Genomic DNA, 19085 nt, shown 5'->3' on the forward strand with positions numbered 1-19085 from the left:
TCTTAGGCATTACTCTAAAAGAAAAAGTCTAAGATATTGTAATAAAGAAAATATTTAAACCTCTTATGCAAAAAGTAAACTGTAAAAAAACATACCCAGTAAATGACATGGGAAAACTACTAGGAATTAGGAAATAATACTGGCGGCATGTGACAAAGGGCATCTCTTTAAATATGTCAATCAGCAAGAAAATGAAAAATACACTAAATATAAAAAATAAATACATGAACCAGTTGGATGAAATTCTTTTCTTTTCATCAGTATTTTCAGCATTTTATTATAATAAATATACTTTGTAATCAGAAAGTACGTTGCTATAAAAAGCAAGGATGTAGAAAATATTCGATGATATGGAAAAATGTTCACAGTACGTTTTTAGATTCAAAATAAGTCACAAAACAATAAACAGAATATGACCTCTCCCTTAGAAATATAAATATTTACAGAGAAAAGACTACAGGGCACCTACCAATTTTCTACAATGAGCTGTATCCCTTAGTAATAAGAAAATAATTTTTAATATCAGTATCACATGTAATATGAAAAAGGAAGTTGAGACTAAAATTTATGATTCTATTATAGTTTTTATAAAAAGTTATATATGCAAATAAAACAGTCTGGAATACAGTGATTATTAGCCTGCTTTGGGAAGAAAGCATGTGGGCTTTCACCTTTTTAAATTTTTTTTCTTTTCTTTTCTTATCTTTTATTTTTAGGTTAGTCGAGTGAAACAGTGGGAGTGGAGAAGGAACAAAAGAATCTGTAACTGGTTGTGATCAATTAGTTCTAAGCAACACTGCACGGCTTTCACTTTTTATATTCCTGCAATGCAGGAATCTTATTGCTGTAAGTGCTTGTGTAATTAAAAACTATGCAAATCTGTAAAAAATAATAGGAGCAAAGAGCTTGAGACCAATTTGTGATTGAAAATATTTAAAATGTTTTTAAGATAGTGAATTTAAAAGTAAAATGAGAAAAAATCCTTTTACATTGTTATAAATTTATTTACACAGTAAAAACATTAGAAACAAAAACATGAATGTATCATGACAGGGCATCAAAACAACTGAAATATAATAGATCTTACTTGGATATAGTAATAGTCCACAGTGTTAGCAAGGAAAAACTAAAAATAAAACCAAAAAAACTTTTTTGTGAAACCACAGGAAGAAACTCGCTTTGAATAATGAAATAAGCAAAAATTAAAAATCCCACACAATTCATCTAAAACTGGGAAAAAGTATGTAAGGAAAAATTATACCCACATACACTGACATCTATAATAAGCCACAAAATTGATGGACACTAGTGAAAAAACCATGAAAGAGATTAAAGAAAAGAAAAACCAAATCAAATCAAAATAGGAGAAAAAAATTTAATTAGTTCTTCATTTTTCATTGCATTAACCTGGATGAAAATGTTGTTACATTGTGGTATGACTGCGCCTGGTTTTGGTTCTGAGATTCACTGGCTATGTGTTCCTGAGTGTGTTTCTTTATTTAAATCAGGGATAGTATCTTTTACTTCACAGTTATGGTGAGGTAATTCAAGTACCTAACACACAGATTTTTACTGACTGTAGAAAGAAAATTTTTCTTTTTTTTTTTTTTTACTTTCTTCCCCCCCATATCAATAGAAATAGGCATAGAAATAAAATTAATAGGGAAGACCACAAAGTTGTCACAGATGAGTTATTCTTTTCTCTATCATGATACTTCACTTAATTATTCTGTATAACCAGTTGACAGTACATATCATTGCAATTTTGGATAAAAAATTTAAATAAAATATTCACAGAGTATATAATTTCTGACTTAAAGGACATGAAACAGAATGTGTACATTTTGTTAATTGATTTTTCAATATAAGCAAATATGAAACTAAGGAGTAAGAAATGTATAGTTTATCCTAAAACAGTGATTGTAATTATTGGCTTTATAGGATAAAAACAGCCAAACCTCATAACCAACAGAAGTATTATGTACAGTCTCGTTTCTACGACTCAAAACAGATGGAAGTGGAATTTAAGAAGATCCAGTGAAAAAGTAAACCAGAGCCTACGAAGGGCGGGGCGGGGGAGAAGGGAAGCTGATTAATGGGTACAAATATACAGTTTGATAGAAGAAATAAGACCTAGTGTTAGACAGATTACAATCTTGTATTATATATTTCAAAAAAGCTAATTTGAATGTTTCTAGCATAAAGAAAAGACAAATATTTAAGGTGATGGATATCCAAAGAACACTGACTAGATTTTACAAATTATAAGAATGTATTAAATTATCACATGTACCCTGAAACCATGTACATCTCTTATTCATCATTAAAAAATAAAAACAACAACAAAAAACAAACAAAAAAATAAAATAAAAAAGTAACTAAAATAATCAGGGCTGTAGGACATGAATGAAAAAGATTATTACCTTAATAGTAGATAAAGACTGAGAGAAGAAATGGTCAGTTTTTTAGAGCTCAAATTATATAGATGAGAGGAAGCATGATTTATTTTTCATCAAATTCTAGAAGATCTTGGTGTTTGCAATTGAACTTCTGGATGGCAATAAGTTGATAGAATGCATTATTTATAATCCCCAAATCGAGAAGTTGCAAAGAATGAAATGAGTCTTCCAGTCTGATGTAGCCAGTGTAGGGAGTGCTATGGATGGGATCCTTGAAAGATATCACATAGAGACAAGGCACTCACTGCACATCTGTGAGCAACCTGAATGACTGTTCTTGTTTTAAACCACTACATATCGGGGTATTTTGTTATTCAGCAATAGGTAAATGGAATACCCTGTCTTAAAAATAACCCCAAAATATAATATAGAAAACAGAAACATGAACTGTATCTTTGGTGAAACTGGTATTAATAAATGATGATAGGGACAGATGGAAGAAGATTATACCTCAGAGTCTGCAAAGGAAGATATGGAAGAGAAGCAAAGTGATTCACACCACAGAACCCCAAAAACACTCTTCAGCAGAACTGCCAGAAGAGGCTGGGGTAGGGCTGAAAACAAGATTGTATAAGAAGTAGATTCCCAGGTCCCACCTTTACTTAGCACAGCCAGGCAACTCCCTCCATCAGCCCAGTAGGAGATACCATGTATAGTCTCTAGACAAAGTGAACCAGAGGCTCTGGGCTCACGAAATATTTGTGCTTGTGTTTGGGCAGGTATCCAGCGACTGAACACAAAGTGAGTTAAATGAAAGTCTACACACTAAATGGAGATCTCTAACCACTCTTCCCAATGCCAGCAATAAGGCTTACATAGATGCTCCCCGACATACAATGGGGTTATACTCCAATAAAACCACCACAAGTTGAAAGTATTATAGATTGAAATGTATTTAATACATCTAACTACCAAATATCATAGCTTAGCCTAGCCTACTTTAAACATGCTCATAAGATTTACATTAGCCTCCGGTGGGCAAAATCATCTGGCAACACAGTACACTGTAGAGCATCAACTGTTTACCCCTCTGATTGCATGGTTGACTAGAAGCTGTGGCTTGCTGAGGCTGCCTGGCCTCACAAAAAGAGTATCTTACCACATATTGCTAATCTGGGAAAAGATCAAAATTCAAAATTCAAAGTACAATTTCTACTGAATGTGTATCGCTTTTGTATCATGATAAAGTAAAAAAATCATTAAGTTGAACCATCATAAGTCAAGGAACCTCTGTATTCCCTAGGCAAGAAATTGGAGGATCTATCACTGTAGAAAATGAACTATGCCAAAGGAAAGATCAACAGATACCGATATATGGAGATTCTTAATAAATATTAAGCCAAACTGCCACTTGATTGTATAAGAGGGAAGCCTCACCATCGCTACAGCTGGCCTCTACAGATATAGCTTCCATTTAGCTTTTAAGTGCCTTATTCTTATATATTACATAAACAGACAAATAAGGATCATCAGGAAAGCTTCCAACTTCAAACAGAACAAACAGAAAAGATAATGCCTAGAGCAACCAGAAACTTGAAGAAACTAAATACCCTTCAAAAAGATAAGATAAAATACTTCCTAGGCAAAAAAAAAGTAAAATAAAATAATTTTAAAAAATAAGAAAAAAGCCCAGGCGCGGCAGCTCATACCTCTAATCCTAGCACTCTGGGAGGCCGAGGCAGGAGGATCACTTGAGGTCAGGGGTTCGAGACCGGCCTGAGCGAGAGTGAGACCCCGTCTCTACTAAAGATAGAAAAAATTAGCAGGGTATGGTGGCATGTGCCTGCAGTCCCAGCTACTTGGGAGGCTGAGGCAGGAGGATTGCTTAAACCCAGGAATTTGAGGTTGGTGTGAGCTAGGCTGATGCCATGGTACTCTAGCCCAGGCAACAGAGTGAGATTCAATCAATCAATCAATAAAATAAAATAATTTAAAAAAATAAAATACTTCTTGGGAAAATAATACAAATTGCCTTTTTAAAATAAATATATGACAGCAGAAAAACATTTCAACATAAGAATAAGAAAGATAAATTTGAGAAAATCTCACAGAAAGTAGAACGAGATTAATAATAGGACCACAAAGATTACAAAAATTAAAAGGATGGGTGTTTGGAGGCCCAACATCAAAGCAACTAGAATTCCAGGAAGCAAGAGTAGAGACTAAAGAAGAAAAACGTTCACAGAAAAAATGTAAGAACATTTCCTAAAATTAACAGATTCTAGATTGGCAATTTTCTGAGCAGCTAGCAGAATAAATTTTAAAAAGACCTATACCTCATATAATGAACCCAAAAGCTTCTAGAGAGAAAAACAAAACAAAACAAAACAAACAAACAAACAAAAAACCCCCCAAAATAGACTGCTTTAAAGAGGACTCAGAAGGACATTCAGTAGCCCTCTCAATACCAGTATCATAAGCCTGAAGACAACTGAACAATGCATTACAAATTCTAAGTACAAAAAATGATTTTCAGGCCCAGTACAGTGGTTCATACCTACAATCCTAGCACTATGGGATGCCAAGGTGGGAGGATCACTTGAGGTCAGCAGTTTAAGACCAGCCTGAGCAAAAGCTAACCCCATCTCTACTAAAAATAGAAAAAATTAGCCAGGCATAGGGGCATGAGCCTGTAGTCCCAGCTACTCAGGAGGATCACTTAAGCCCAGGAATTTGAGTTTGTTGGGAGGTAGGCTGATGCCATGGCACTCTAGCCCAGGTGACAGAGCAAAACTCTGTCTCCAAAAAAAAAAAAAAAATTTTTTTTTTACCTAGAATCCTATATCCAATTGATTAAGTACGAATGAAGGACACCGTTGTTTAGAATGTAAGGTCTCACATTTTCCATTTATTTACGCTTTTTCAGAAAGCTTACTGCAGAATGTGTTCAACCAAAATGAGGGAATAGATCAAGAAATCCAAATCAAGAGAGAAGCAACTGTACAGAAGGCCAAGAGAAACAGCAAGTCCAGATTGGAATAGGAGCATGGAGGGTTCCAGAGTGATGACTCCATGAAAATAATGAAGTTGATATTATTTTATAGGTGTTAGCAACTAGAATGTGATATCAAGAGGTGCTTTTACAGAGCAAGCAGAAGGGAGAGAAGACAAGTTATTTAAGGAAACTATGCAAATGAAAAAATGTTAATGCCCAAAAAACCCAAAAAGCTTTAAAAAAAGGGAAAAATAATCATGAAACATTAGTTGGCTTAAGAGAGAACAATACTTATAATCATTTGGCATCCAAGTCATAGCACAAAAATTCATAGCTGCAAGCCACTTTATACTTATTCTACTTTAACTTGCTGACTTCATATAGATGAAAAAGAGTTTCAGAGCTTTAAATGACCTACATTAATTAATGCCACAACTCAAAAGAGGTATCAGCTGTCACAAGTGGGAATACTCACCTATCTACTTCTGTGGATGGACTGGTTTTAGTAACTGGAATATATCAGTGATGCTGGCATTCTGAATTTGGGGTCTAGCTCTAAGTATGTAAGATTAGGGAGGTAAGAACTTCTAGGCCGGGTGCGGTGGCTCACACCTGTAATCCCAGCATTCTGGGAGGCCGAGGCAGGAGGATCGCTTGAGTTCAGGAGTTTGAGACCAGCCTGAGCAAGAGCGAGACCCTATCTCTACTAAAAAAAAAAATAGAAAGAAATTATCTGCACAACTAAAAATATATATAGAAAAAAATTAGCCGGGCATGGTGGCACATGTCTGTAGTCCCAGCTACTTGGGAGGCTCAGGCAGAAGGATTGCTTGAGCCCAGGAGTTTGAGGTTGCTGTGAGCTAGGCTGACGCCACGGCACTCTAGCCCAGGCAACAGAAACGAGACTCTGTCTCAAAAAAATAAATAAAAGAACTTCTAGATCTGTAGTTTTCTATAAAATTACAAGAATGATACTTTTCCATACTACCTCAGAATTAAAACAAGGGTCATATTAGATACTAGATTTAAAAAATATAAAAAAATAATTTTAGTAACAAATCTGGGAAAATAGATGCATTTTATATTTAATCTTTCAAAAATCTCTTTTATAATCTTTTCATTTATACCTATATTGATTTCTAAGGCCATCCCTAAGATGGAGACTCAATCATTTAACAATGTCCTTGGCCAAGTACGGCGGCTCACACCTGTGATCCCAGCACTTTGGAATGCTGAGGTAGGAGGATTGCTTGAGGCCAGGAGTTTGAGACCAGCCTGGGCAACATAGCGAGCTCTCGTCTTTAAAAAAAAAATAAGAAAAATTAGCCAGGTGTGGGCAGCACACACCTGTAGTACTAGCCACTTCGGAGGCTGAGGGGGAAGGATCCCTGAAGTCCAGGAGTTGGAGGCTGTAGTGAACTATGATGCTGCTACTGCACTCCAGCCTAGGCCACAGAGTGTGACTCTGTCTCAAAAAACAAACAAACAAAAACCAAACAATGTTCTTAGGAAGTTTCCTAAAAATAAAACACCTACTCTGTAACACTGAGATAGAGGTTGGTACACAGATTGTGTAAAGAGTGATTAATCTGGCTGAGGCAAAAGCTGGTTTGATCTGCTGAATAGTTTGAACTGTTAAATATTTTTTAAAAAGAAAAGTTTTATGATCAAATATTACATATTGCTTACTAGTACAGGGCTTTAATAACTACTTAAAAATTCAAAATAATTCATATATTCCCTCAGCAAACATTTCAGCATCTTTGTGCACTCTGGGGTATGGAATGATGATGAAGTTAAAAAGCAGCTTTCAACAGGGGAAATGGTCCCTACAGAAATAGCCGTATCATAAGGTTTTATTAGAGAGATACAAATCAAGTTGTATCAAGTTTAGAGAAAGAAGTTTAATTTTATTTATTTTTAATTTTTTTCCCACCCCCAGAACATTAACTTTAGATGAAGTGAGATAGAATTTGTGCTTTTCTGAAGACTTCCTGTAGAATGTAGCATTAAAAAAAAATCTTGATAAATGGGTAGAATATATATACATATTTACAAATATGTGACATTTTTAAGTTCCTAGGGGGTAGAAAATGACTTTTTGCAATCTTGCTACTAAATTTGTTTGGAAAAATCTTTTTTCCTACTAATATAAATTACATTTATTCCAATGATCCTTTCTTAATTAGCAGTTTCCAAATTATTTTTTCCTGTAAACATGATAAACTATATTTGATGTTATTTTAAAAAATTAAGAAGTTCTATTTTGGACTCAGATCCTAGTCCACCTATTTGTCCCCCTTACTTTTTCAGCAGTCTGCTTGGGAAAACCTATAAACACATGGAAAAAGTGTGTTTTAGCTTCTTAACATCATTGGGAACACAAAATTTATCATGGTTTCTGACGAGATGTTTTTAACTTAATTTGAGCTGTCTTATCAACTTTTTTCTATAATTTTCTATGTAGGATCAAGATTATTATCATTGTTATATTTCAGCTTTTCTGAATATTCTATCTCAAGTCAAATATCACCTTTAAAATTTTTTAATTTTTAATTATGGGTACATAATAGCTGTCTATCTTTATAGGGTACATGTGATGCTTTGATACAGACGTATAATGTCATCTCTCTCTTTTTTTTTTTGACAATTTTCTTCCTTAGAATAACTATCAACACTTTTACCTTCATAATAACTCTTTAGGGATAATTAAAATGTTCTATTTCTTCCCCTACTGTTCTTACTTGTGCAGTCTCTGAATGTTCCAGCATCTCTTCAAATTCCTGATACTCTTCATCATCTGGTTCAGCACCTGAGAGGCGAGCGGCTCTGGCCATGAAATACGGAGGTAGCTCTCCAATTGCTGTACCAATACCCTAGGAGCAAAAGCAAAATACTGATGGTGTGATCTCAATACAGTGACACTTAACAGATTAAATCTATACTTTTCTCTATCGCCAAAAGCTTTTTGAGATGCAACGTACTGGGAGGGGAAAGCATATGCTACATAATCAAAAGGATAAGAGTTTGAATCCTGGCCCTAATTCTGACCTGTAAGATGCCAGGCAAGATAATATACATAAAACTCTTGGACAGTAATTGGCACATTGTAAACATTAAATTAAGGTTAGTTCTCTAGCACCTCCACTTAGACTCTTTTTTTTTTTTTTTTTGGTCAGTCTTCCCCTCTCTTTCCAATATTTAAATGATCTGGTAATAAGAGTTCACTAGTACAGTTGTTAGATAAATATTCCCTAGGAAATCTTCTGGTATTGTGGATGCTGCTTTAATCTCAATATGACTTTTTTTGTGTTGAGTTAAACTTTTAACAAATTATGGTCAGGAGGCCCCTTGAAAATAACATTAGGATGGGTAAATTTTCACTACAGGAAAAATGTTTATTTCCTCAGGATACTGAATGACTCATGTTTCAGTCACTTTGTGGACTTTTGTTTTTGAAGATAATTTTTTTTTCAATCAACTTAGGACATAAGTGTGAAAACAAAGGTTAAAGAACCAGTAACTTGGTTTACACTTAAATGGCTTAAATACAGGATAGATAATAATGCAATAGGCACACAGTCTCTGGGGAAATTTTCAACTTTGAGACATATACTGTGAATGAAAAAGCTTTGCTAGTTTTCAATAGAAAGATTAAGTATTTCAGTTTGCTCTGTCCTAAGGCTTTCCCCCAAATACCTTGAAAAGAATCCCCAGGAGACCTTATCAAATTCAAACATTTTGTGTTCGCAGTATGTGGAACCAAGTGTAACTGCAATATCCACATGTGACACAAGAGCTTTGAAAAAGAATACTTAAATGTCAAAAGAATAAGACTATATTTATAAAGTTAAAAAGCAGAGAGATGGGAGGGAAGAGACATGCACATACATGGATATAGGAATAAAATACAAATCATGTATTGCTAAACAAGAAAACTTAATGTTGGTCAACTTTGGAGGATACTAAAGAATGAGCTCATTATTTAAAAAATCAGTAAATAAAGGGAGAGAATCAAGCTTTTATCCTATTCCCATATGAACTATATCTCAGGGCAGCTAAATTAGTGATAAGGAAAAGTTTCTCTTTAATAAAAGTACTCCAGCTAATAACTAAGAAAAAAAAAAGTATAATTGGAACACCACTATTTTTAACCCCTAATAAAATAAGACTTACATAATAATGGACCATAAATGGCACTAATATCACAACAAAAGAAAGACAATCAGATATTATTTATTGTAGCCACATGGCTACAAAGTGTATTCCTGTAAAAGCAACAAGAACAAGAAAAAACAACTTCAAGCCTCTTAGTCTATCAACTCACAGGAAACACAAGGAATATGTTTAAATTACACCAACTAGAATACAATCAGTAAAAGTCAGACTGTGGGAAACTACTTGACAAAGCAGTTTCTTCAATATAAATGTGAAAAGAAAAACAAAGAAATAAACATAACGAGGAAAATCTGAACACTAACCGGATAATCAACTTTAAAAGACTACTGTAATTTCTTTTAGGTATGAATTTTTTTAGGTTCTAAGGCTGATATATTTACAGATGAAATGTGATATGATATCTGGGATCTGCTTCAAGATAATTGAAGGGAGAGTGAGGAAGGGTATAGATACAACAATATTAGCTATGAGTTAATATTAGCTTTGGTTGGGTGAGAGTATATTAAATTCACTTAACAATTTTCTGCACTTTTGGGGAAATTTTCCGTAAAAAAGTAGTAAGAAAAGTAATTACAACATTTTATTCAAAACATGAACTTCTCTTAAGTTCAAATGTTAAGTCAAATGTTTAATTGCTCTGAAGGCAATCATATGATTCAAACTCATGACAAGTTTCCTTAAAGTTAAAAAGGAAGTAACACGATGGACTGAAATGAAATCAAGAGCTATATTCTGTCTTATACATAGTTGCCACATTTACTGTTATATTCAATACTTTAATTCCGCTCATGTTTCCCCATATTAGCAAGAAACAAGAATGATAATCTTGAGCTAGTATTCTATTATGCAAAAAAAAAAAGATAAATATAGTCACCGAGGTAGGTCTTCTAAAACATATTATATCCTAGACACAGAAATTTATTTAGTAAGTTATCTCAAATTAGATAGATACTGAAGTCTCATTTTTTATAAAACCATTTTTATAAAACAATTTTATAATTCTTTATAAAATTCTTTATATTTGTTTATATACAAAACAAAACAAAAACTGCAGGACACTAAAACCATCAACCTAGGTTTAATTTGCTTCCTTATTGCAAAAGAAAGACAAGTGGTATTTTTATTCAGAAAGCTCTCCTAAGAACTATCTAATACATACCAACTTATTGCCCTTATGTCTCTGCTTCTTGAACTGGAGAACACATCAATATGCAAAAAATATGCAAACCAAGTGATAAACACAGTATCTTCCTGGAGTGTTGATTTTATTCAAAGATTTTATGAAGGAGAAAAAATTTGAATTTTTGAGCTTTTAAAAAGTTTTGTTCTTGAGGACTGTATTTGTGACTAATTGTAAAATAAGTTATTTTAGTTTCTGTTCTGTGGAAAGTATAAAGCATTCCAAGAAAGGGTTTTAATGTAGTTTTTTTTTTTTTTTTTTTGCACTCATGCTGTTGATTGCTAAATGTAATAGTCTGATCAGGAATATGGGTGTGCACCACCACACCTGGTTAATTTTTTCTGTTTTTAGTTGCCTGGCTAATTTTTTTCTATTTTTAGTGGAGATGGGGTCTCGCTCTTGCTCAGTCTGGTCTCGAACTCCTGACCTCAAACGATCCTCTTGCCTCAGCCTTCCGAGTACTAGGATTGGCCTCCCAGAGTGCTAGGATTACAGGCATGAGCCATGGCATCTGGCCAAGACTCCATCTTTAAAAACAAACAACAACAAAAAATTAGCTGGGCATCGTGGCGCACAACTGTAGTTCCAGGTACTTGGGAGGCTGAGGCAGGAGGATCACTTAAGCCCAGGAGTTTAAGATTGCAGTGAACACCACACCACTCCAGCCTAGGTAACACTGAGACCCTATCTCTTAAAAAAAAAAAAAAAAAAAGTTTTGTCAAATTGACTTAGAAGCAAATCAGCAGCACTGTCCTTTTATATCGGGAAATGCAAGTTTAACGATGAGAATTTGGAAAGCAGAAATTTTTATATATGCTGATGACTCAGAAATTATAGTAGTTTTATATTATCAGTGTTAATACTCTTTAAACACAAAGTCATTTTTCTATTAACTATTCCAACTACAAATATGAATCAGATAAGCAGAGGTTTGGAGGACAACCTTGAAACCACTAAGAAATTCAGGGCTCTTACAGCGATGTTTAAAAATAATTATACCAAGCTGGTAAAATCACCAGATTGTTTTGCAAATAAGATAGAAAATCTGCTTGCAGCTTCCACTGAGGTCAGCTTTGAAATGTCTCTAGAAAGGAATGAAATTCTAACATTGCTACCACATGGATAAAACTTGAAAACTTTAAGCAAAATGAAACAAGCCAGGTGTGGTGGCTCCCACAAGTAAACTCAGCACTTTGGGAGGCCAAGAAAGGAGGATTGCTTGAGCCCAGAAATTTGAGGCTGCAATGAGCTATGATGATGCCACTGCATTCTAGCCAGGGCAACAGAGCAAGACCCTGTCAAAAAAGAAAAAGAAAAAAAAAAAGAAAAAGGAAGGAAGGGAGGGAGGGAGGGAAGAAAGACAGAAAAGAAGAAAAGAAAGAACAGAAGAAAGGAAAGGAAGGGAGAAAAGGAAGAAAGAAAGGAAGTAAGGAGCCATCTAGACACTAAATGACATATTCTGGATGACTCCACTTATATGAGATATCTAGAACAGGCAAATTCATAGAGGCAGAAAGCAGAATACAATACAGGTTACTGGGATGGGGAAGAAGAGGGAAAGAGAAGTCACTATTTAATGGATACAGATTTTCTGTTTGGGATGACAAAAAAGTTCTGGAAATGGATACTGGTGATGGTTACACAACATGGTGAATGCACTTAACGCCACTGAATTGTGCACTTAAAAATTATTAAAATGGTAAACTTTAGGTTATGTATATTTTACCAGTACCACTACCACCACCACAATAATAATACATGAACTAATAGTAATAATTAACTAACAGTTAAGTCTAAACAAATAGCCTTAAAAGGTGATGCTTTCTATCTTAAAGTTATCACATATGCTATTTTCTCTTCTGCCCTCCTGCCAACCCCACCCTCACCACCCTCTCCCCTTTACTCCACATTACCCTTAGATCTCAACTGAAACATGGTTTCTTCATGAAAATCTTCCTTGAATCTCAGATGAGGGCAAATTCTAGTGTTATGCAGTAGGTTTCTCCTTCATAGCACTTATCACAGTTTGCACTTACATATACATTTTTCCATGATAATTATTCCCCCCACTAGAATGTAAAGCTCAATGAGGGTAGAGACCATTAAGATTTGCTTATCCTGAATCCCTAGTGCTTAAATGCTTAATAACTATTTATGGAATTCATGAATGAAAAGGAAGTTTGTGGAGCCTTGCACTGGTGAAATAGCCAAATTATGGAAGTTCAAAAAGATGCAAACTGAAAGAGGTACCTTACTGATCAAAAATATCACACAATTTATGTGCTCTAAAGGCCTATAAGAACAAGTTGAAACTGAGGTTGAGATTCTTTATCTTGTAATTGGAAGTACTAGGTATATTAATGACTTTACTGAGTCAATATATTTAGGACAGTGATGTCTGTAAAGATATTTTAATTTGCGAAGTACAAATTAGATAAAAATTTTAAACAAGGTATTTTTTATAATCAAGCAAGACATTTCCCTGGAAAAAAAAAAGAAAGTGGACACAGATAGAATGAAAACTGTGAAAGGGAAGGGAAAACTATGAGAATCATGGCCACCATGATTAGGTTTTAACAACCTCACATACTACAGACTTTTTATGAGTGTGTACCATTATTGTAGAATTCATTGGCAGTAATTGCATTCACAGTTGTGCAATCATCACTACTGGCAATATTTTTCATCACACAAATAGAAACTCTGTACTCATTAAGCATTAACTTCTCACTCCTCACACCCCATAACCTGTAATTTACTTTTGTCTCTACGATCTTGCTTCTTCTAGATAGTTCATTAAGTAAAACCACCCAATATTTCTCTTTCGGTGTCTGGCTTATTTCACTTAACATAATGTCTTCAATGTTCATCCAAATTATAGCATATATCAGAAAGAACTTCATGCCTCTTCACAGCTGAATAATATTCCATTGTATGAATGCACATTTTGTTTATCCATTTACTTATAGTGTAGCACTAAGTTTTCACTTTTTTGCTACTTTGAATAATACCGCTAAACAGTGAAGTACAAGTATCTGATTGACTCCCTGTTTTCATTTCTTTTAGGTAGGAGTTGAACTGGAAGAGAGTCACATGGCAATTCTACATTTAACTTTTTGAGGAATTGCCAATCTGGTTTTGTTTTGTTTTTTTTTTTTTGGAGACAGAGTCTTGCTTTGTTGCCCGGGCTAGAGTGAGTGCCATTGCGTCAGCCTAGCTCACAGCAACCTCAAACTCCTGGGCTTAAGCGACACTTCTGCCTCAGCCTCCCAAGTAGCTGGGACTACAGGCATGCACCACCATGCCCGGTTAATTTTTTTCTATATATATTTTTAGTTGGCCAGATCATTTCTTTCTATTTTTAGTAGAGACAGGGTCTCGCTCTTGCTCAGGCTGGTCTCGAACTCCTGACCTTGAGTGATCCACCCGCCTTGGCCTCTCAGAGTGCTAGGATTACAGCATGAGCCACCACGCCCAGCCCTGTCAATCTCTTTTCCACAGCAGCTGAACAACTTTTCATTGCCATCATAAGGGTTACAATTTCTCCACGTACTCACCAACATTTATTTTCCATTTTAAAAAAAATATAATAGCCATCCTAATGGATGTGAACGGGTATGTCCTTGCAGTCTAGATTTGCATTTTTCTAGTAACTAATGATGTCAGGTATCTTTTAATATGCTTTTTGGTCATTTGTATATCTTCCCTGGAAAAATGTCTATTCAAGTAGAGTTATCTTTTTGTTGCTCGCTTATAAGAATTCTTTAATATTTTTTTTTTTTTTTTTTTTTTTTGAGACAGAGTCTCACTTTGTTGCCCGGGCTAGAGTGAGTGCCATGGCGTCAGCCTAGCTCACAGCAACCTCAAACTCCTGGGCTCAAGCGATCCTACTGCCTCAGCCTCCCAAGTAGCTGGGACTACAGGCACGCGCCACCATGCCCGGCTAATTTTTTCTCTCTATATATTTTAGTTGTCCATATAATTTCTTTCTATTTTTAGTAGAGATGGGGTCTCGCTCTTGCTCAGGCTGGTCTCGAACTCCTGACCTTGAGCGATCCACCCGCCTCGGCCTCCCAGAGTGCTAGGATTACAGACGTGAGCCACCGCGCCCGGCCTCTTTAATATTTTGAACAGTAAACCCTTATCATATCTGTAATTAATAAAGATTTTCTCCCATTCTGTAGATTGTCTTTCCATTCTCTTGACAGTGTCCTTAGATGTACAAGAGGTTTTTTTCTTTTTTCCTTTCTTTCTTTCTCTCAGAAACTGTAAGGATTAAGGCTCAATTCTAGGTAAGATAGACATACTGGTGGACACTCCCAACGTGATGAGGATAACACGGCCTCTTTGAGGTGGATGTTGACTGTAGTCCCAAGATGTACAAGAGGTTTTAAGAAGTTCAATTCATCTATTTTTTCTTTTGTTTCCAGTGCTTTTGTTGTTATAGATAAGAAATCATTGCCAAATCCAACATGATGTAGATTTGTCTCTATATTTTCTTCTAAGAGTTTTATACGTTTAACTCTTAAGTTTAGACCTTTGATGCATTTTGAGTTAATTCTTACATATAGTGTAAGGTAAGGGTTCAACTTCATTCTTTTACATGTGGATATTCAATTTTCCCAGCAGCATTTGTTGAAAAGACTGTCCTTGTAAATGTGAAAAGGAACCAATTTAAGCATAATCTGATGTGTTAATTTTTTTTTGCATGACAAGAGATAGTTACAAAGAAGAAAACAAGAAAATCAAACAAACATTTGACCAATTAATCAGTATTTACTGACATTCCTATACTATGTGCAAAACTTAATGCTTGTTGCTGTGAGGGCAACACATTTAAGGTATTTTTTAAGATCCTAAATTTTTATTTGGGGAAGAAAGCCATTATACTAGCCAAGTTAACTAATTTAAGGCATATATGAAGCCAAGCCTAATAAATACTACTGACAATACACACTATGGGAATTTGGAGGAGGCAGTTATCACTGCCAACTGGGATGGTGTTTTCTTTGCTGGCATTAGTGTTAATCCAGCTACATCAGTAATTTATTATTTTTTTTTAGACAGGGGCTCATTCTGTTGCTCTGGATAGAGTGCAGTGGTGTCATCATAGCTCACTGCTACCTTAAACTCCCAGGCTGAAGCCATCCTCCTGCCTCAGCCTCCCAAGTAACTGGGGCTATAAGCCTGCACCAGGACACCCAGCTACTTTTTTTCTATTTTTAGCAGACATTGAGGGAGGCCTTGATTTTTCTTAGGCCAGTCTCAAAACTTCTGACCTCAAGCAATCCTCCTGCCTCAGCCTCCCAGCGTGCTAGAATTATAGGCAACAGCCACCACACCTGGCCCATAAGTAATTTTTAAAATAATAATATTAAGAAAAATAGAAAACTGAATTTATACAGTCTCTTTTCCAGCATGTTCCAAGTACCTTCTGCTATTGTAATAATTTTTTTTCTTTTTAATGGTGGGTAGGGAAATTACTCAAGCCGTCTTGTTACTTCCTGTGCTTAATTAAGTCTCTAATAATAATTTTTCATCAAAAGACTAATGTTGTCAAATTTATAAAACATGTGCAACTAGTATAATGAATCTGTGTTTCCAGTGTTTATAAAACAGCAACAGGAAACATGACAATTTTTCCTGTCTTTCATAGTCGACAAATTGAACATACAGCATTTCCTTTATAATTCCTTTTTTTTTAGACAGGGTCTCACTCTGTCGCCCTGGCTAGAGTACAGTGGCATCATCATAGCTCACTGCAACCTCAAATTCCTGGGCTCAAGCGATCCTCCTGCCTTAGCCACCTCAGTAGCTGGGACTACAGAAGCACCACCATGCCCAGCTAATTTTTCTATTTTTTGTAGAGACAGGGTCTCACTCTTGCTCCAGCTCCTTTATAATTCTTTAAAGCAAAACATGATTGCTAACACTTAACTATGTTTCAAAATCCTGCCTCTTCTGTGGGTATGGTTTTCGTGTACATTTTAATGAGTTCAGATTTTTAAGTGCTCTGTTCCACAATCTCTAATTTCCTTAGAAATTGCTAGGGGAAGAAAAGTCACAGGAACATAACAAACCCAAATGATTAATCAAAAAATAATTCAAATGATGACAGAAGTTTTTAACAAATAAGTTTTTCCTCAATCATGGACACCTGAATGAATTTAAGCACACAGCAAGGAAAAAAAAAAAAGCAGCTGGGCACAGTGGCTCACACCTGTAATCCTAGCACTCTGGGAGGCCGAGGCAGGAGGATAGCTTGAGCTCAGAAGTTTGAGATCAGCTTGAGCAAGAGCAAGACCCTGTCTCAACAAAAAAACAGAAAAATTAGCCAGGCGTTGTGGCAAGCTCCTATAGTCCCAGCTACTTGGGAGCCTGAGGCAAGAGGTTAGCTTGAGCTCTGGAGTTTGAGGTTGTAGTGAGCTATCATGACACCACTGCACTCTACCCAGGTTGATAGAGTGAACTCTGTCTCCAAAAAAAAAAAAAAAAAGCTTTGTGTGTATATTAAAATACATCTGCCATTAAAGATGTTATCCAAGAAATGTCTGACTTTACTTCATAGCAACTCAGAAAATGAAATGAGTCCTCTAAGAACACACACAGTATTTTAATCTAGAAGTGAGACATATAACATTTACCAATGTAATATTTATATATAACCACTTGCTAAGTGTTTATCAGGTATATAAACACTGGAACAAATTTTACAAAGTAGTATACAGTTGACTCTTGCATAGGTTTGAATCACGTGGATACAAGTTACACCAAGCATACTTGTCTATTCTGCCTCTCCTACCTCCTCCACTTCTTCTGCCTCTGACACCCCTGAGACAGCAAGACTAAACCCTTCTCTTCTTCCTCCTCCTCAGCCTACTCAATGTGAAAATAGCAAGGATGAAGACCCTTATGATGATCCACTTTCTCTTAATGAATAATAAATATATTTTCTCTTCCTTATGATTTTAACATTTCCTTTTCTCTAGCTTACAATAAGTAACAATACAGTATATAATACATATAACATATTAATACAAAATATGTGTTAATTGACTATTTATGTTATCAATAAGGCTTCTGGTCAACAGCAGGCTATTAATAGTTAAGGTTTGGGGGAATCAAGAGTTACATGGATTTTTGACTACTTAGAGAGTCAGCATCCCTAACTCCCCCATTGCTCATGGGTTAACTGTAGTTCCATCATCTACACTCCTTTTCCCTGCTGTTGTCTATTTGGCATTGTCACTTCTCTTCAGAATGACATTCACAAATAGGAGAAGCCCTAGAAGATTCTTCTGCCTTGGAAGTAGATAGCTGGTGACTTATGAATCATTTACCGACTAAGTATATGTTTGGATTCCACTTCAACAAGGTACAACATAGTATCAAGACAGTGAGGTTAGTTTTAGACAAATATGAAAATGCACATCTTACCCACATGCAGGCTTCAATCCTAACTTTTGAGATTATACTCCATAAAGAAATGGTTCCTTCAATGCCCTCTTCATCTGGACAAATAATCTGATCAGGATAGGGTGGTTCAGGGAAATTAACTGAATTGCATTCATAAGCAGCAAGTGTAACTGAAGCTATATGTGGACCCTACAAAACAAATAAGAAATCTCTGATGAAAAATATTAATAAAAAAGGAATTATCAATATATAAGTTATTTTACTAGTATGTGAACCACTATATGAGAAAAATCTTAGTTTCTGAGGAACAAAATTCTAAATAAATTATTTCAAAATGCAGTTAGCAATTTCAGAAAATAATCCTCCCCCAGATATCTTCCTGGTTGAGTTTTTTAAATATTCAGATTTATTGAGTTATAAATAGTAAAAGTCACTCTTTTTAGGTCTACATTTCAATGAGTTTTGACAAATATATTCAGCCATATAACAAAAACCATTCAAGATAAAGAACATTTTCATCACTGTGAAAAGATCCCTTGTGCTCCTTTGTAGTCAATCCCCTCCCCCAATGCTAATCCCTGGCCAACCATTGATCTGGTTTTACTTCATTTATCCATATTTCTAATTTGTCAGAATGTTATCCTCTGTCATAAAAACTTCCTGAACCCCTGCTCTTTTAGGCACAATTTGAGACTATCACTTTTTGTCCTTATGTAAAAATAAGTTGAGCTGGTGAAATAACTACCTCATTTAACCTTTCCAGTGAAATCCTAAAACAAAACTAAAACTGTGAAAACAGTATCAGTGAGTTTTTCTTTTAAAGTAATTTTCTATGGAAATTTTTATGCTGCTTTGTTCCTTTATTTTGAAATACTACAAATTAACAAAAATCACATAAATTAAAATGTATTAATTT

The 19085-nt window shown here is 35.1% G+C and overlaps 1 protein-coding gene across 5 annotated transcripts in view; it reads right to left on the minus strand.

Moving 5' to 3' along the window:
- Window positions 1–19085, minus strand: part of VMP1 (vacuole membrane protein 1) — a 110693-nt gene that overhangs the window by 48725 nt on the left and 42883 nt on the right. For 4 of the 5 annotated variants that reach the window (XM_069481093.1, XM_069481094.1, XM_069481096.1 and 1 more), the window contains 2 exons: window positions 18191–18358; window positions 8139–8270 (listed from right to left, as the gene is read on the minus strand). In XM_069481093.1, coding sequence (XP_069337194.1) covers window positions 8139–8270; window positions 18191–18358 — 300 coding nt within the window. The remainder of the gene's footprint in view (window positions 1–8138; window positions 8271–18190; window positions 18359–19085) is intronic. The other variant, XM_069481098.1, reaches the window with a different exon arrangement.

The sequence above is a fragment of the Eulemur rufifrons genome, chromosome 9, assembly GCF_041146395.1.
Source record: "Eulemur rufifrons isolate Redbay chromosome 9, OSU_ERuf_1, whole genome shotgun sequence".
Classification (NCBI taxonomy): Eukaryota; Metazoa; Chordata; class Mammalia; order Primates; family Lemuridae; genus Eulemur; species Eulemur rufifrons.